We start from the raw sequence: 19,809 nt of genomic DNA on the forward strand, positions 1-19,809 counted from the left end.
AAAATTCCTATAAAAATGCAAAGGACCTAAAATAGCTGGAACCATTTTGAAATTCACTGTGGGAAAGGACAGTCTTTTTAAACAAATGATGTTGGAACAATTGGATATCTGTATGCAAAAATGAATTTAGGGTCTTCACAAATCACTAAAACTTAAAATGAATCAAGATTAAATATAAGAACTAAACTTGTAAAACTTACAGGAGAAAATACAGTAGTAAATTTTTGTGACCTTTGATTAGGCAGAGTTCTTAAGAGACAATATCAAAAACACAATCTATAAGGAAAAAATTATCAAATTGAACTTGATTAAATTAAAAGTTTTTGAGCTTCATAAGACACCATTAAGTAAAGGAAAAGGCAAGCTACAAACTGAGAAAATATTTGCAAGTCATATATCTGGTCAAGGACTTATATCCAAGCTATAAAGAACTCCTATAACGTAGTAAGACATATGATTCAATTTAAAAATGGGCAATATATTTGAATAGACGTTTCACCAAAGAAGGTATACAAATGGATAATTATCACATCAAAAGATGCTCAATATCATTATTCATTAGCGGAATGCAAATTAAAACCATAATGGAACACCGCTTCAAACCTGTAACAGTGTTGGCAAGGATGTAGAGAAACTGGAATGCTCATTTATTGCTGGTGGGAATGGATACAGCCACTTTGGAAAACAGCATGGCAGTTTCTTAATAAGCTGAGCATAAACTTTCCATATTATGTAGCCATTCCACTACTAGGAATCTACTCATGAAAAGTGAAAACATACACCCACACACAGACTTGTTTGAGAATGTTCATAGCAACATTTTTGTTTTTTTTTTTGTTTTTGGTATTTTTAGTAGAGATGGGATTTTGCCATGTTGGCCAAACTGGTCGTGAACTCCTGGCCTCAAGTGATCCACCCGTCTTGGCCTCCCAAAGTGCTGGGATTACAGGTGTAAGCCACCAAACCTGGCCAGCAACATTCTTTATAATAGCCCCAAACTGGAAATAATCTGACTGTCTGCCAACTAAGTGAACAGATAAACAGAATGTGGTATATCCATATAATGGAATACTATTCAGCAATAAAAAGAAGTGAACTACAGATACATGCTGCAACACAGAAAAATCTCAAACACATTATTCCAAGAGAAAGGGGCTAGACACACAAGGCCACATACGATATGATTCTACTCATACCATATATCCAGAAAAGGCAAATCTAAGAGAGAGGCACTGCACTGGTTGCCTGAGACTGGGTGGAAGTGAGGATTGACCAGGGATCATTTTAGGGTGATGGAAGTGTTCTAATACTGGATTGTGGGGGTGTTTGCACAACTCTATAAATTTATTAAAAATAATTGAGTTGTACACTTAAAATGGATGAATTTAATGATATGTAGCGTTTACCCAAATAAAGCTGTTAAAAAATAAGGGGAAAGAAAAAGATCACTTCCCCATGAAGTCTATTCCAACCTCTCAACACCCCCTTTCCCTAGGAAACCCAACCCCTCATACTGTGCTCTACTTTTTTGAATAGCATTGATCACCTTCTAATACATTATAAAGTTTTCTTTTTATGTTTTTTGTCTAACTCCCTCTGCTACAATATGTTTCACAGAGGTAGGAGTTTTAAGTCTGTTTTCATTGCTAACCCATATTCCCGGAGTCTAGAACAGTACCTGGCATGTGGAAGGTATATACATAGATGCTGAAAAATGAAATGAATGAAAATTCTTGACTAAAGGGCTCCTTCATCTCTAAAATTATCTAATCAAAGGTTTTTGAGGGTCTTTCTGGCATCTTGTGTTTCTTAGCAGAACTATTGCCCAGACCAAGTTGGCATTTTGGGCTGAACCTGGACATGAGACGGGGAAGTCCCAGGGGACCCTGGCTAGGGCTCGGCATTGTCTGGAAGAGTTAGAGGACCCGCTCTCCCTTGCCCATGCCGCGTGCAGCCTCTAGCTATTTCCTTTCTTTGTTGACCTCAGTTGACCCATCTTTAAAACGAGTTCTCTCCAGCAGCCTAGTGACTTCGTGTGTGTCTGTGTGCGACAGAGGGGAAGGGGGCAGTGGGATTGGGGTTAGGGCAGAGACAGTCCTTCCTAGGGGGTGGCTGTGTGGCCATCAGCCTTCTCCTCCCTTTCTTGCCTGCACCACTGAAGCTGCTGGGTGATCTCTCAGCTGCTAACATTGTTTCTGACATATTTTCACATGAAAACCTCTTCCTTTATATAAACATTTATAAACACCTGGATCGACTTGTGAAAGTGCGACACTTTTTTTGGAAACCGGTTTTTATGGGTCGTGGGACTCAGCTATTTATTTTTGTGAGATGGAGGCTTCCGGGTGCCTGCGAACCTCCCCCTTGCAAAAACCTCCTTCACACGGACAGAACAATTTAGAGGCTCAGAGTGATGGAGAAAGATGCGGCTGGTGGCCGCCCAGAGGGTGATACTGAATGGAATGGCAAATAAATGCTGTGGGTTTCGGGGCTCCCCAGGTTCATCTGAGGAGGAGGGGCTGCCAGGAAGGGTTTTTGGAAGCCTTGGCTTTGCTCTTCGAGCTGACTCCCCAATTCCGTGAGCCCTAGTTCGGTGGCAGGGTTCAAGCAGGGCTCCTGGAGTTCCCAGGGGCTAGAAAGAAGCGTGTATCATAGTCCATGATTTTAGGGGGAGTCAGGCAGCAGAGAGAGTGGAGTTTGGGAAAGAGGAGGGGCATAACTGAGCATAAAGGGCAAGGGTTTCAGAGCCAGAAGCGCCTGCATTCAGATTCTGGTTCTTTACCTTTCTTGCGTGTGACCTTGGGCAAGTTAATGAGCCTCTGTGTCTCAGCTTCCCCGTCCTTAAAAGGGGACATGGGACCTGCCTGGCAGAGTTGGTCAGAGGGCAGATGAAGGCATGCGAGTGGGTTCCCCAGCACAGTGCCTGCCATAGAGTGGCAGCTCACCAGCGTCACCCTCGCCCTTCTCTCTTCTCTGCACTCAAGCAACTCACCTACTGCCCTTTCTGTGCATAGAAGGTGTGGCTGAACTTAGATCTTCTCATCCCTGCCTAGCGGGGCACATGCAGGGTGCAGCTCCTGGACTTTGGGACCATCAGGATCTCTGAATGGGGGCTTTGGAGCTGTGTCCAGTCCCTGTCTTTCCTAGTACCTATCAGAACTTCTGGTGAGTGAAAACCAGTCTCCCAGGCATGGGCATCTCATCTCTGATGAAGCCCCCAGCTTTTTGCTCTGATATCCTGCCACTGTTTCTCATCGTTCCATGGGACATACCTTCTGCTCCTGCTGGGGGCCCTCACTCACAAGCCCTGTTCTGCCTGGACTGATTTTCACCTTGCTGTTTCACCCAGGTGAACTCTCAGGCCTGGAATGCCCTCACCCCTCCTTCGTACTAAATCACGTCTCTGCCACCCTCCTAGGTTGGCTTCAGGTGGAGTTCCTCCAGGAAGGTAGCTGTGTTGAACACCTACTGCCTGACCTTTTCACGTTCTGTCCAAACTCTGAGACATTATTGTAGCTGGTATGTAGGTCATGAGGGTGACATTAGAAAGAATGTATCGGGTTCTCCAGCCTCTTTTTTTCTTTTTTCCCCCAGCCATTCTGTGTGTGTTCGTAAATGTGACATTCCCATGATGGACCCAGATTTTGCCGGCAGTTTGCAGAATGGTAAAGTTTTGAATCAAAGTCAACAGCTTCCAACTATCTGTCACTTTCCCGCCTTGTGGCATCCTGCCACCACAGAGGCACCAACATATCTCAGCACTCAAGCTGAGCCTGGTGTGGTAGCTCACACCTGTAATCCCAGCACTTTGGGAGGCCAAGGTGGGGGAATCATCTGAGGTCAGGAGTTCAAGACCAGCCTGTCCAGCACGGTGAAAACTTGTGTCTACTAAAAATACAAAATATTAGCTGGGCGTGGTAGTGCACACCTGTAATCCCAGGAGCTTCGCAGGAGAATCACTTGAACCCAGGAGGCAGAGGTTGCAGTGAGCCGAGATTACACCACTGTACTCCAGCCTGGACTGGATGACAGAGTAAGACTCCGTCTCAAAAAAAAAAAAAGAAAGAAAAAAGAAAACACACCACTCAAATTGAGAACTTTGGATCTGGGCTAATATTTCACCTGGGGCTGAAATTGTCTTTGCAGAGCCTGCAACAAACTGTGCTCTGGGGACAGCTGGATAGGAAGGGAACATCTTTAAATGGTTCTGGCTCTCTTCTCTCTGAATCTTCCCCCCTCTCTTGGGCCAGCCCGTGACCTCACTCAGCTCCAGAACTGGCAGACTTGCTGCCATCATCTCGTCTCTGGAGATGAATCCACTTCCTACCTATAGAAACAAGCATGCAAGAAAACTCAACGTCTGCTTGACAACTCCCAGAGACAGGAAGCTTACTACTTAACTGAACTCTGTTAGTTTTAATTGTTGAGATAAGAAACGTCCTCCCTGGTGTTTTTCCTTTTCCTTCCTTCCTTCCTTCTTCCTTCCTTCCTTTTTTTTTTGAGATAGGGGTCTCACTGTTGACCAGACACTGCACCCTTTGCCTCTTGGGTTCAGGCAATCCACCCGCCTCAGCCTCTCAAAGTGCTGGGATTACAGGTGTGAGCCACTGTGCCCAGGTAACTTGGCTCTGTTTCCATCTTCTGGAGCCCCAGAGTAAATCTAATGTGCTGCTTTAGATATTTGGGAGGGACCCTATTCCCCTACATCTTCTCTTTAGTGAGCTGAACCTCCTCATTTTAAAAAATTGTGTACACAGTATCTCTCTTGTGTCTTTTATAGGTGCTGCGTCCCTGTTAGACTTCAGGGACTTTGCACTGGCCATGGTGCTGACTGATCACAGGCTGCCTGGACCAAGGATTGGGTCTGGTGCTGCTGGAGATACTGACTGCTTAACTCTTTCTCTGCTGTTGCTCTTCTTCATCTACTCGCACTCCCATGGCCTGAGTTAAATCATGACAGTTCTCTTGGTGCCTCCTGGGCTAGTGCACATAGGGAAGTAAACGGCTGAAGTAGGGAGGAGAGGAACACACAAGGGCCAATGCTGGGTTCCCTGGAAATCTGCAGTGCTGTGTGTATGTTTGTGTGTGTGTGTGTGTGTGTGTGTTTGTGTTGGAGCAGAACAGAGAGTTGTTGGTTGTGCCTCCATCTCTAGAGTCTGCAGGGATGTCACCAGGTATGCCACGATGAGAAGAGTGGTTTCAAGAGCTATACAGGCCAGGCGCAGTGGCTCACGTCTGTAGTCCCAGCTATTCGGGAGGCTGAGGCAGGAGAATTGCTTGAACCCGGGAGGTGGAGGTTGCAGTGAGCTGAAATCGTGCCCCTGTTCTCCATGCTGGGCGACAGAGGGAGACTCTGTCTCAAAAAAACAAACAAACAAAAAAAAAAAAAACTACACGAAGAGTGGACTCCCCAGGCTGCCTGGAGAGGCAGTGGGTCATGGGTCCCCAAACACCTCTCTCCACTGGACCTACAACACAGGTCCCATCACAGCAGCAAGATAACAAAGCTGTGGCCATTCCCACTCTGAAGGCAGCAACGCATCTTTCCTCTGTAGAACACTGACCACAGCTGTCAGTCCTGGCTCCCGGTTCACGGGCATCTCTCCTCTGCTTCTGTGGTGTCCTATCCTGCCCCGAAACAGTGGGAGCGCCCTTAGGCTCTGGCCCCTGCCCATCTTCCGGGACCTCTCTTTCTCCCAGGCTTGGCCTCTGCGAGTCTACTTTGGGTTGTGTGACTTCGTCTCTAAACTCCCTCTGAGGATCACACCCCTCCCTCACCCCGCTGGCTGCTGGGGAAAGGCTTCCATTTAGTGGCATTTTCCTTTCTCATTTCATGCTGTAATGGAGATTCGTTGCCAGTTTTAAATCCATAATTTGCCGTGAAACCCTTGTTTTGGGCCCGGGCTGAGGTCGGAGCGGAGAAGTGGGTTATTTTTAGCCCTCAGGGGCTCCCTTTGCAGCTGCAGCTCCCCTGGGCTTCCCTCAGGGCAGGCCTCAGACAGCGTCCTGGGTCTGACACTCAGGATACCCAGGGAGCTGGAGCCGGGATGGGGGTGAACAGTCACGTGGGACTGGCTGGCCTGCCCCTCCCTCAGTTGGCTCTGGCTCTCTTCCTCCTCTGTTTCATGAGATGAGGGGGAATCAGTAGAGAAACAGGGCCTCACACCGGTGAGTCTGTTCTTCCATTACCCCCCTCTTTCCTGGGCCTGACAACGAGTGAGAGTCAGTACTTCAGTCCTCCAAGAATGTGTCCATTTCCTAACAGTGACTGATTCCCCTGGCCGAATGTTCTTGTGTCTTTCTATGCGGACAACACTGATGATTTGGCTCTGAGGCGTGTGTGTAAGTGTCCACGTGCGCCAGTGCATTTGTCCTTGAGGTGAAGCTGTCCATGTGTATATCCATATGATTGACGCATACACAGGGAATCCTGTCAATGGCCAGTGGCCAGTGGGCCTTCCTGACTGAGGATCCCGGTAGGGCGCCAGGACATACGTGGGCTCTTGTCTGTGCTTTTGCAGGCTTGTGGGGATGTTGAAAGAGATCCCCAGGCCGGAGGAGCAGCCGTATGTGGGGTAAGTGGGTAAGGGCCTCCTCCAGGCAGCTGCCCCCTGCATGTTACAGGAAGGTGGCTTAGATGTCACTTGCAGCCCTGGAGCTGATGGTTCCATGTCGAATGGCAGACACCCAAGGATCGAGGTCCTGACGTTTGCAATTCTCCACAGTCTGAGCTCACTCTTTGCTGAGCTGTTGAGCCTGCTCAGCATCTCCCAGGGTCACGCTTGGTTCCAGCAGCGGAAGGGTATATTATCCTTGCTCTCAGGAGGAAGGGAAGAGGCACTCAGGGAACGATGCCCCTCGTGCCCCACCCCCAAACCGCAAGCAAATGAGAGAGAATCACGGTCAACCTGCGAAGTGGGTTTATACTTCATCTCTCCTGCTACTGGCTCCACCAGGGAGAGGGCGGGCCCTGAGAGATTAAGCATCATCAGCCCATGTCTCACAGCTGAACGGTGGCAGGACCGGGGCAGGGGGGAATGTGTCCCAGCTCCCCAGCGAGGGCCCTTTGTCCTGCTTGGTTCTGGAGAATTTCCAATGCCCTGGGGATGGTGGTGACACACTCCAGGACTGCCCTGGGCTGTCCTGAAGAGCCTGTCTCTTGGTGATGGGGGTGCAGACACTGGGGCCAGGCAACAGCAGGAGGCTGAGCCCCTTCCATGAGCAGTAGACCCCGAGTGGGCTCCTAAGAACCTCCCTGCCTTCCCTTGTCCTGGTGTTGGGAGAAAAAGATCCTGGGGCGTGTGAGGGGCTGGCCCTGGGGATGGTCATTTGGGACACCACCCCCAGATTTCAGTGGCGAGTGAGCACTTGGATAGGCAGTGTCGAGCTTCTGGGCTCCTCCAGAAATCACCCATGGTGGCACCGGCTGGGATGGGTGGGGCTGCGTGTTCCTTGCATCAAGTCTTCTTCTTGGAGAGGCCCCTGCCTGCCCCTCCACACTCAGGCAGGGAAGGGAAAAGATGCGCTGAGTTTACCTCCATCCCTGAGGGATCCTTGCTTCCTCCAGGCCTTGGAAGTCATTTAATGTTTGAGTCTCCTGCCCCCACCTCATTTCCCAACATGAGGGATGGCCCCAGGCTGGGGAGAGTTTTGACATCCAGCCAGGCTGTGATGAGGATCGGAGAAGGGGTGGGTAAAGAGACAGAGGCCATGCTTGCCCATGGCAACATGCATATTATGGGGACAGGCAGACTGGGGGGGGGTGACCTTGGAGTGCAGCAGGAGGGCAGGGCTGGGGCAACCTGCACACCTCAACTCAACAGCTGCAAGACCTCCAGGGAGACCTTCTATCTCATCTGGCCCCCAACAGCAACTACTCAGCATGGCATTATGGCATTGAACCCACAGGGTGGACCTCAGGGAGCTATAATGTAACTTAGAGGTGAGAGACTATATGTCAGCCTCAGATACCCTTGATGGCCCCCAGCTCTGCTCACTTTGTCACCCGCCCAGCAGGTGAGCTCCGAGTTAGATGGGAGGCTAAGGGGTGTCAGTGGCCAAAGGGAGAAGGAGGAGAGGAATCTGCTTCTGGCCCAGGGGATATGGGGGCGTGGTCTGGGCTGCCAGGAAGGGAGCTGGGAGTGAGTTGGTGGCAGGGGTGGGGTGTGTGGGGAGAGCGAGAGGTCCAATAGCTCTGACACAGCTCCCGTGTGGAACCTCAGGAGATAAGGATGTTTTCTGCTCCTGTCTTCCGTCTCCGGCTTGTTTGTTACCCCTATTTGGGGATTATTGAAGGGTAATGAATGTGGCAGGAAACAGCCACACAGCACAAATGAGATACGGCACCTAAGACCAGGCCAGGGCCCAGGCAAAACACGCTTAATAAGCAGATAAGGAAATCAATTCTGCCTTTCTTCCCAGGTGTGCTGCCTGCCGGGAGGGGCCTGCAGGAATCGCATCTTCCTGCCTTGCTTGATGCATGGAAAAGCTTCTCTAGGACACAGGGTCTGATCCCCCGGGATGCAGGGTTGCTTGTTGGTGTCTCATAACATTGTGCAATAATAGCAATAACGAAAACAGTTATAATACTAGCAGCCAATGCTCCTATGCCTTGCTGCATAACAGGTGCTATTCTGAGATGTGCTTTACATATATTATTTCATTAAATCCTCTCTATAACCCTGTGAAGGCAGTTATGATTATTTCCTTCATTTTACACAGAAAGAAATAGGCACAGAGTGGTTAAATAACTTGCTCAAGGTCACACCACTGGCAAAGTGATACAGCTAGGCTTCAAGTGCAGACAACCTGGCTTCCAGAGGCTGGGTGCTTAGCCACAAAGCCACATTGCCTCTCCAACACAACACAATTGTCATCATGTTTGGGGTTTACTATCTGCCAGACTGTGTTCTCTGTGGTGAGGTTCAGTGTAAACTCCCCCTAAATTTCCCCTAAGCCTTGTTGTTTCAATTGCCATGAGGAACATTTACTGAACACCCAGTACATGATTCTAGGCTGTGCTAGGCGTGAAGGATGAAAGATGCTCCCAAGAGACCCAGTGGGAGAAACAGACATGAAAACAGTTACTATCAGCATAGCACGTTGAGACCTGTGATCAAGGTGCATGAGGAGGCTGGGTGTCATGGCTCACGCCTGTAATCTCAGCACTTTAGGAGGCCGAGGTGGGTGGATCCCTTGAGCCCAGGAGTTCAAGACCGGCCTGAGCAAAATGGCGAAACCCTGTTCCTACAAAAACAAAACAAAACGAAACAAACAAACAAAAATTAGCTGGGTGAGGTGGTGCCTGCCTGTGGCCTCAGCTACTCGGGAGGCTGAGGTGGGAGGATCGCTTGAGCCAGGGAGGTTGAGGCTGCAGTGAGCTGTAATAGTGCCACCGCACTTTGGTCTGGATGACAGAGCAAGACCCTGTCTCAACAAAAAAGATGCCTAAGGAAGTGAAAAGGACCACAAGGGGACACGCAGGCCATGTGGGCTCCAGAGAAACTCCAGAGAAGGCTTCCTGGAGGAGGAGATGTCTAAGGTGAATCTTGACAGCTGAACACAAGTTAGCCAAGGGAAGAAAGGTAGGAAGGGCACTCCAGGAAGAAACACAGTGTGAATGAGGGCCCAGAGGCTTGGTGAGTGGAGGGAGATGCCAGGTGCTTGTTAGTGCGGGAGCAGGTTGGTGGTGGGTCTGAGGCTGGGGACACAGCTGGGGGCTGGCCTCGGGGGGCCTTGTTCGGCCTGGCAGGGAACTTGGGTTTTGTTCTGTGGGGGCACTTTCTCGCCCCTGAAGAACCCCTCAGACTGTCTCCTACTGATTTGCCTTTTTATGTCAGGGTGACTATGGATGGGTTTCTTGCAACCAGTTTCTGGAAGAATGGTTTAGAAGCCAGCACCCTCGGGGTCTGTTTCAGCTCTGCCTTCCCTTGCTGGCAGACTCTGAGTTATTTACCACTGTTCTCTGGACCCATCTCCCCAGAAGATTCATGGATGGGAGACTGGGGGAGGCTGCCAGTGCGGTGGGCTGAGGAGGCCCTGCAGCTCCGCTGGTAGAGCTGTGGCCAAGGGAGCTTGCGGTTTTGAAAAACAAACTAGCTAAGGACACATCACAGATTGGACCTTATCTGTTTTCCTCTCCCAGTTTTGGGGCTTGACATCATTTAAAAAGATGCCCTCTTTATTTGAATTGACTTAGTCTCCCTCTTAAATAATTCATGTTGATTTAGGAAGCTTTATTTCTAACGGGAGCCACAAGACAGCAGAGTTAATATTAGAACGCGCCAGGAAGAAGAGGGAAATGGGGAGGGAGACTGGGAAAAATGGCTCTTAATAATTAATCTGATGCCAGCACCCCCTCCTCCCACTTCTGATCCCCCCATCGTGCTCCACTTTTTCCTTTCCATAGCATTTATTACCACCTCACATCCGGCACAGCAATGCAATTTACGGTTTAATCTGTGCATCACTTATCGACCGCCTGCTCTCTGCCAGAATGCAAGCTCCACCAAGGCAAGGATGGTTTTCTCTTTCGTTTCCTGATGAATCCCACGTGTCTAGACTAGTGCTTGGCATATAACAGGTACTCAGTAAACATTTGTTGATCGAATCCTTGGTACCCATTTGCTGCCTGCCTGGGATGTCCCAACACCTTGCTTCCCAAGTGTAATGCCACCCTTACAACTCTGGCCCTGGGACAATTTCCATATTTTTCAACCCTGGGATTCCTGCAGGTAGAAAAAGGAGCCGTCTGTGTGTATATGTGTGTGTGCACAACTTTAAAATACAGGCGTGGTGGCTCACGCCTATAATCCCAGAACTTTGGGAGGCCAAGACGGGTGGATCACTTGAGGTCAGGTGTTCAAGACCAGCCTGGGCAACGTGGCTAAAAATGCAAAAATTAGCCAGGTGTGGTGACACATGCCTGTAATCCCAGCTACTCGGGAGGCTGGAGCAGGAGAACCCAGGAGGCGGAGGTTGCGGTGAGCTGAGAATGTGCCACTGCACTCCAGCCTGGGTGAGAGAGCCAGATTCCATCTCAAAAGACAAAAAAACAAACAAAAAAAGTGTATGACACTTCACTGTTAGTGATTGAGAGAGAGAGAGACAGAGTGTTTAATGCTTACAGCAATTCTATGACTTTGGTATTTTTAACCCTCTATCTTACAGATGAAGAACCAGAAACTTCATTCATTCATTCATTCATTCAAAAAATTCTGCTCTGTGGTAAGGGCTGGTTATAGAGGCTTGAGCCAAAGAGGCCCAGTTCCAGCCTTAAGGACCTTGCCCAAGGTCACACAGTCAGTGAGCAGCAAGAGCATATCCTACTTCCTGGCCCAGGGCTCTTCCTACCCCATCACAGCTCTCTCTGCGCAGGTGCACCGGGGTCCTCTGATGCCCAACAAAGCTGAGTCTTTGAAGAGGGCTAGGTCTATGTGGAAGCTGGCTACAGAGGGGCAGTGGGGTGGGGTGGGGGGTGTCCTTTGCAGGGAGGACTAGGGTTGAGGTCCTCAGCCAGGGCCAGGACCCCAGGGCTGAACAGGACTTGGAGAGGTCCCATCTCCCAGCCTTGAAGTGGGATGCTGTTTAAACCACCGTAATCAGTTTCCTTCTATGCCTTAGTTACCGCGCCAGTCTCAGTTCCAGGGAGGGCTGGCCCAGTTTCCTGAAATAGTTGGTACAGCCTGTTGGACCCCTTACAGTGGAAGTCATGGCCTTTTGGGAGCGAGATAGCTCTCAGTGATCATCTTATTTACCACCACCTCTCATTCTACAGATGAGGAAACTGAGACCCAGGTTGAGAAACAAGGGCCACCATCACACAGCTGGATACTGGTAGAACCAAGACCACTGCCTCTAAGTCTAATGCTGTTTTCGTGGCGCCGTGATTCTCCAGATGTTCTGCAGGTGGAAAGACGCCTGTCTTGACCCGAGCTGAGTCAAGGCAGAGTCCTTGGCAGCTGGCTGGGCCGCAGAGGTCATGCAGCCTGACCGTTGATTGACCTGACCTAAAATCCCCAGTCTTTGCCTCTCTCAGCTTTGCAAACTCAACGCCTTCCCCCGTCTTTCTCTTCTCATTTCCTAGCTCCCTCCCTCTGCCTCCCGAGGTAGCAAATGCTCAGATCCGAAGTTGCTCCTTGCCTGATTGCATCTGAGAGCTGGAAACACAACGCTAATTAATGTGTCTGTGACTCTAGGCTTGGCTGCCAGGCCGAGTCCCCTGCCCTCCCTAGGGCCCGGCGGCTCTGCGAGCTGGCCCTCTGGCTTCATCTGAGCACGCGGCCGGCAGATGCATATTTTAACAATGCACATCTGTTGGCTATATAATCTCTCGTATTTGCCCTCCTCACTTGGTACTTTGATGGAAGACCCCCGGGGGCCTCCCTCTGTTCTAGCCAAAGTGTTTGCTTTGCAATTTTGCCGGAATACCATCTGATTCTGCTCTCGCATCTTCCGCAGGTTCTAATCAGGCTCTTACTTTATTTAATTAAAAATCTATCTCAGGCAAATACAGACTAAATTAGGAAGCTCTCTCATTCCTGGAACACAGGGAAAGCAGCCCCCCTTGGGGAACTGGCTGGGACATTTTCCCGGGCTGAGATGTCACAGCAAAGCAGATGGGGTCTTGGTAGGGAACGTGGCTGGACCAAGGGGCAGAAACACCTCTCCCCCATCTGTGGGAACAGCCGCTCTGTCCATCTACCTTCCCCAGACCAGGGGTCCCTTTCCGGCTGGCTGGGTCGACTGCTGCATTGGGGGCCTCCTTGCAGAGCAGTAGGTGGGGCGCTATACCCCAGGACACTCAGCCAGGCGGAGCCCTACAAGACCAGCTGGGGTGGGGACCTGGGAGTGTCCCAGGGAGTCAGGGAGGACCACAGGCAGAGTGCTGGGAAGCACTGTCTTGCCTGGGGTTTTAGTTCGTTCAGGATGAATGGTTTTTGTGGAGCTGCCTGAAAGGCTGATGGACAAGATGCTGGCTCAGGCTCCCTTTCTGGCTCTCAGGAATTTCATGGAGGGGACCCTGCTGGGGCACCATGGAAACTTCCTCTGCCCTCCTTCCGCTGATCTCCAGACTTGAATAAAACATCTCCCCCACACAAACCCAGCTCTGTGCCCAGAGGGCGGTGTCAGGCCATGCCACTGGAGAGGAAAGGGGAGCGAATGCCTTTTAGACATGACCTAAGACAAAATCGGGTCTGTTCAGATTGGATCCTGAGGCCCTGCTTTGAGAAGCCTGGCCCCTCACCAGCCAGACTGATGAGGCTCTGCTGACATCTGGGAACAGAAGGCTAGGCAAAGAGCTTGGAGCTGAAAAATCTGGAGTTGATTTTGAAGGTTAATTAAGCTGTGTCACCTCTTGTGAGTGCCTTTGCCTTTCTGAGTTTCCATTCTCTCATCTGTAAAACATTTGAAATAATCTGGACTTTTAATACGTTGGACTTTGTTACCTAACATAGAGCAGAGAGGAAAGGACGTGTAGTGATCACGTCAGGACTGGGGAAGTCGATACAGCCTTAAGGATGAGATGTGGCTCCATCTATTTTTGGTCCCTGTGAAGTCAGAGGAGTGGACAATGCTCATGTTCCTGTGGTTCCAGCATCCTCTGGCCCCTCTAGAAGGTGTATGAGTCCGTAGAGGCAGATTCTTCTGAGGAGGGAGGGGCTGAACCATCTCTGAAGATGAGGAGCCTACAACTTAGCAAATCTGTTCTGGCATTTTACAACCCTCAAAATCAGAAACTAATTCTTCCTCCTGTCCTCCCACAACCCCCATACCACATGGCAGACTCATTCTCATTTTAGTCACCACATTGGGAGAAATGAGAACGGCGCTGCTGCCTTTAATACCCCAATTACTCCTCGGAAGGCCCGCTTCCTGGCCATGGAATCCCAACTTATTTACCCCCGCCAGAACAGGTTGATTTTCTCATTCCTTTCATCGCGGGCCAGGGGAGATTTCAAAGGTTGCAGAAGGTTTCTGAGGCTGGCCCCAAGTTCTTCCCCTGTGTCTCAAGAAGCCAAGCTCCGAGCTTGGTAAGGGGTCCTCCAGGGCCTGTCTGCTGCACTGCTTGGAATAATCTGCCCTGGTGTCTTTGGCCGTGTAGATCTGAAGATAACCTGACATGCTTTTAAATATTTCATCTCTGAGCAGCCGCGTGCTTTAGCTGCCAGGAGAGGAGGCAGCACCCCAGCTGCTGACCCTGTTGTTGAACCTTCACAACAGCTGCTAAGGGGTGGGCCTGGGCTTTCCCACTTCCCTCCTGTATGCGTGCCTGGCACAGACTCTCATGTAAGGGGGCAGCGAGGTGAAGTCCTGGAGCCCTGGCCAGGAGCCCATGGGCCAAGCCCTTTGCATCTGTGGGCCTTGGTTTCTCACCTGGGGTAACAGTCCCTGTCCCACCGAGTAGCGTCAGAAACAGTGGAGGTCAAGTGCGTGAAAGAGCCTGGAGAGCTACGGTGAACTGCTTGGCAAATGTGAGCTCTCATGACTTATGTGCAAGGCCTGGTTCCCAGCAGCCTCGATCCTCAGTAACCTTTGGCCAGAGGAGGGAGACTCCCAGGACTGACCTCTAAATCAGAACTAGGTGGTTGAAGAGGTCACCGAGCCCAATCCCCTGCCTTCAGGTAGGATGATCCAGGAACGCTGGGCTCCTGGGAACATAAGATGAAGAAAGACCAAGGGGAAAAGTAGGATTTGGAATAAGGACCTGAGATGAATTTTCCTAGGAAGGCCCGGTCAGCCAGGATTCCCAGGGAGCAGTGGGGGGTGGAGAAGTCACGGGGGTCACTGGTGTCCACATAGATACTAGAATCATGGGGAGACTCTCGCGCTGATTCTACAGAGAAGGTGGACACATAGGGCTTTATTAGCACTGGAGTGGGGGTCAGTGCAGAAAGAAGGGACCCGCGGCCTGTGCCACATTCTTCCTGGCAAGGAGCCTGGCTTAGATAACGTGTGCAAAGCATGCTTTCTGATGGAATAAATAAGTACGTAGGAGCCCTAATTAGCTGCCTAAGGCACCATCAAACACACTGGAGTTGGACTGAGTCTGCTGGCACTGGCTGTCTGGTTTCCTAGGGAAAGAGCCGTCGCCTGTCCCGTTTGGGTGGGAAGGTGGGCATAGACCTTGTAGAAGCAGCAGTGTCTGGAGCCCTGTGGGATGATCCCCAGAGGGGAGTCTCTCCATGTCTGACCAAAAAGATACCCTCTTGGGGCTGAGCCCTTGGTGCTTCACGTAGTGTCCCTGCCCCGTGTGCAGATGGTTCTTACCCAGGACCGTGAGGCGTGCGGGGCGGGAGCGGATGGCGGCCTGGATGGCCTGACACTCGTACACCGCATCGTCTTGCAACTCGGCCCGCAGGATCTTCAGGTGGTGCTCCCCCGACAGGTGGTTCCCCACCACCAGGTACTGTGGGTAACCTGTGGAGACAACAGGCAGGTCAGGGAGCTGGGGCGGGGTGGAGGGGACTCCCATGACAAAGAGGCACAGAGTGGGGGACCCAAGCAGGGGCCATTCTATAAGGCTGGCAGAGCAGGTGATTGCTCAGGGCTCTGATCTCAGTTCAAGGAACACAAATGCAAGAGCTTTCCTAAGGCATTGGCGCACGCTCTCTCTCTCTCTCTCTCTGTGTGTGTGTGTATAAGGGCATTTTGTTTGTTTGTTTTTGAGACAGGGTCTTGCTGTGTCACTCAGGTTGAAGTATAGTGGCAGGATCATAGCTCTCTGCAGCTTCCACCTCCCAGACTCAAGTGATCCTCCCACCTCAGCCTCCCAAGTAACTGGGACTACAGGCATGCACCACCACGTTGGCTAATTTTTTTTTTTTTTTAAATCTTTTGTAGAGATGGGATCTCACTATGTCACCCTGGCTGGTCTTGAACTCCTGGACTTAGGCAGTTCTCCCTCCTCAACCTCCCAAAGTTCTAGGATTATAGGCATGAGCCACCATGCCCGGCCATGTAAGGGTCTTGTTGGTTTCAAGTTCAGGAAAATCAGAGGAGCCACTGTTAGAGAGGAAAGAGGGAGAAGAGATGGAAACGCTAAGTGTGGACAGACACCGCTGGGTTATTATTCTGGAAAGTGGTGGGCTCAGCACTGTGGTCTACCGAGCAGACATGCATTTTGATAAGATAGAGTGGAGAGAGAGAGAGAGAGACAGAGAGACCCAGGCTGAGAATTACAGAGAGAAGACAGAGAGAGAAGGAAGGAAAAAGAGAAATATTTAGAAAAGGATCAAGAGTGACTTTGCAAAAAGTTTCGTTTCAGGACGGACAGGAAGTAGAAATCTAGGCCCACCCTCCCAGTGTCCAGGAACCTCGGGTCACTTGGAGCCACAGTGGCCCCGTCTCATCATTCCTCATGTCCCGCAAACCCCAGGGCCTGGTGACGCACTTAAGTGCTCAGGACACTTCAGAATTGGGGGCCCCTTGTACCATGGGCAATGAATAAGAGATAAATAAAAGTTTGAGAATATAAATCATTAATCAGTGCTCCTGCTGCTGTGTAGGGTTGAAAATAAATGCCGACTGAAGTCGTGGCTGGCCACGTTGGGCAGATCCTCTTTTTCCTGGGTCTCAGGACCTAAACCTCCCTACTTTCTCCCAGTAGGATCCACTTTCCATCCATCTCCTCACCGAGCTCTGCCCTCCCCTGAGTCCCTCACTGTGTGGATTTACAACTGCACCCCAATCCCCGCCATTCTTCATCTCTGTCCTCATTCCCTTCTCTCCTCAGAGGCTGCCCTCAGCTTCCACTCCCCTCTGGCAGCCCCAGACTGCTCCTCCTTTTGAAGGACCCTCACGAGCACAGGGAGCGTTCTCAGACGGGTGCTGTGGGAGGATGAGATGGGACACATTCAGCCTTTTAAAGAGAAGATGAGGGCTTAAGCTAGTGAGAGACAGAAACAAAGACAGACAGGGAGACCTGCAAGAGCTTGCCTCAAGTATTTCAAACAGTCTCTCGTGTGGGTTAGATGTGTTCCTGAGCTCCCAAGGGCGACGCTAGCACCAACAGGCAGAATTAACATGTGGTGGGGGGCGGGTACGTTAGAATGTTCTCAAGTATTTGAGGTATCCAACGAGGATCTGGGCTGCCAGAGATGGTAGTGAGGTCCCCATCACTGGCTGTATTCAAGCAGAGGTTGGATGATCGCCTCTCAGGAACGTTGCGGAGGTGATTTCTACACAAGGTGAAAGATCAGGCTAGATGAGCTTGAAGGCCCCTCTCACCATCATAAGTGAAGCGTCTTCTGGAGGTGGGGCAGGTCTCCTTGGGGGTGGGCTGGACAAGGGGCCACCAGCACTCGTTCCTGGTCGGGGGAGGTAGCCGTGATGATCCTCTGCCAGCCATGCTCTGGAGTGCTTCCTGTGCAGCAGGGCCCTTCAGACTCATGTCTTCATGGCTCCCATCCTCCTCATGCAATAAAATGGCCCTGTCATCCCCCGCTGTGCAGGCCTGGCCAGAAAAGCTCACAAGGCCTCGGCTGCACCCCTGAGAGCACGGCCTCTCCTCTTGCCCACACTTCCTGCCTTCTGCCGGGCTTTGGGAAGGAGCCCAGGTGAGTTAAGCTGTCTTCCTCCGAGGGCCAGGAGAGGGGCTGGAAATGGGTTCTAGCCCTATCCTCTCCCTGCTGCTGCTGCCTTCGTTGTAGCTGCCTGGCCACCCCCAGCCCCTCCAGCCCAGCCTCTGGATCCCACTATCCTGTGATTAGTCTCTGGTCTCCTGCAGGCATTTTGGCTGGAGCTTCTGTTTTTGTTGTCTTGCAAGCTATCAACAGCAGGATTTTGCTCTCACGAGCTGCTGAAAACATCAGTGATGGGTTTGTTTGTATTTGCCTAATTAGGCAGCGAGCTGTGATGCTATCCCAAGGACTGGCAGCATCTTTGAAAAACAGACTCGGAAGCATGGATTCTGAGAAAGTTCTAGCTCCTTCCACAGTGTCATTACTCTCTCTTGCTACTCCCAAAGGAAGCAAAATTACTTAGAGTCTGGGTTCTGCAGTTGAGTTGCCTGGGTTCCAGTGCCAGCTGGATCACTTCCTAGCTCTGCTGTCTTGGGTGAATTACTTTAACTTCTTTGTGCCTCATAGACTACTTACTATGTGGCAGTCCCCATTTTATGGGGACAATACCAGTACCTTATAAGGTTATGGTGAAGGTTAAATAGGATAATCTATGTAAAGTGCCTGGCACATTGTAAGTGGTCTATAAATGCCAATTTAAATGAAGAGAAAGGTAAGTCATGAGGTCAGGTGGCCACACAGGTCTTCATCTTTAGAAGGGAGAGCATACAGCGTATCTGGGCCCTTTGGGTTTAACAGGTAGGTCTCATGCACTGGGATTGGTTATAGAGTTGAGTCAATTTCTTTCTCAGTTGTGACTTTGTTTACCTGTCCAACAAACGGGAAAATCCTTCTTTTCTCCCTCCGGATCACTGTAGATTTATGAGATAATGTCTGTGAAGTACTTGAGCTTCTTAGAAGAAAAATGTTCTATCAATATGAGGAAGTGCGTTTATAAATCATTTTCTTTGACTCTTTTTTCCAGCTTCGGCGACTAGAAAAACATTTAGGACTTCAGGGAGGGTGTCATTTCTGGGAGATTCAGGGGGGGCCACACGGTTACAGTGGGAGAGGACAGAGATGTAGCAGGCTGAAATCCCACAACCCTGGGCCTCAGTTTCTCTGTAAGAGAGCTTTCGCAGTGTTAAGTGCTCTACAAGTACTTGCTGAATTGAGTTGAGGGCTGTCCTGCCTGTTTCCACATCAGGCAAGCGAGCAGAGTTAATTGAGCATGTAAGTATCTGTCATGATTGCCATGATGCTGTTTTTGGGACAAGTGATAACATACAGGGCAAGTATTTTATCAGGAGTTTGAGGTCGTTGGCTCTGTACGGAGAGGCAAACCAAGTCAAGCTGGAGAGGACACAGGCCCCAGTTCGTCAGAGGCCGTTGTCCTGCAGCCCTGAGCAGGTACCAGTCCTGGATCCCAGAAAGCCATTCATGCCACTGGATGCTAGAGAGTCAGTTATCTGTGCTGGGATGACCACCCTCTGCACCATCCCTGCTGACCTGAGCCTCCTCTTGGCCACTGACCCAACAAGACCCCAGTCCCTGACGGAAGTTGGAGACCCACTGACAGCGACCTCAGACAACCTCCTTAACTAGCGGCAGTGCTCACCCCAACTCAGAGCCATCCAGTGCACCAACTATTCTAGTTTGGGAAGGTTGTATCACTCCCCGAGTTTCTCTAGGGTAAAGGCGTTCGGAGTCTCTGAAATTGACTGGTTCCCATAACAGTTAAACTTTATGGCAGCACAGTATATTTTGGAGATATTTTTGTGTATTTTATCCATGCTCAGCTGGGCTGCAGCATTCAAACCTTGTGCCTGCTATTGACCATTGCTATAATGTTTCAATATACATTTTTGGCAAGACATAACTCACATTGTAAAATATTAATTTCCCAGCCATCATGTTCCTGAGTACACTTCGATTTTTATTTTCCTGCAGCCGTACACCACGCGAGACGCAAAGTTTCTTCTCAGTTGAATAATATTTTTCTCTCCTCCTCCACCCTCAGCTCTTCCCAAATCACAGGGGAATGACACCCAGGGGTCACTCCTGAATTTTACTGTGTATGCCAAGCCTAACAAACAACCACTGCCTACCTGCAGGACAGAATAATGATAGCTGAAGGGTGTGTGACCAGGGGCAGGAGCCATTGTTTTTTTTCTCCAGGGAAGAGGATGGATTGGAAAAGCATCTGTATAGTCTTACTGGGTCGCTATTCACAATAGTTAACAAATGA

The 19,809-nt window shown here is 50.3% G+C and overlaps 1 protein-coding gene across 4 annotated transcripts in view; it reads right to left on the reverse strand.

Moving 5' to 3' along the window:
* Positions 1 to 19,809, reverse strand: part of KIRREL3 (kirre like nephrin family adhesion molecule 3) — a 575,278-nt gene that overhangs the window by 84,793 nt on the left and 470,676 nt on the right. For all 4 annotated transcript variants that reach the window (XM_015435927.3, XM_045369971.2, XM_005580133.4 and 1 more), the window contains exon 4: positions 15,271 to 15,420. In XM_015435927.3, coding sequence (XP_015291413.1) covers positions 15,271 to 15,420 — 150 coding nt within the window. The remainder of the gene's footprint in view (positions 1 to 15,270; positions 15,421 to 19,809) is intronic.

Source organism: Macaca fascicularis, chromosome 14 (genome assembly GCF_037993035.2).
Source record: "Macaca fascicularis isolate 582-1 chromosome 14, T2T-MFA8v1.1".
Classification (NCBI taxonomy): domain Eukaryota; kingdom Metazoa; phylum Chordata; class Mammalia; order Primates; family Cercopithecidae; genus Macaca; species Macaca fascicularis.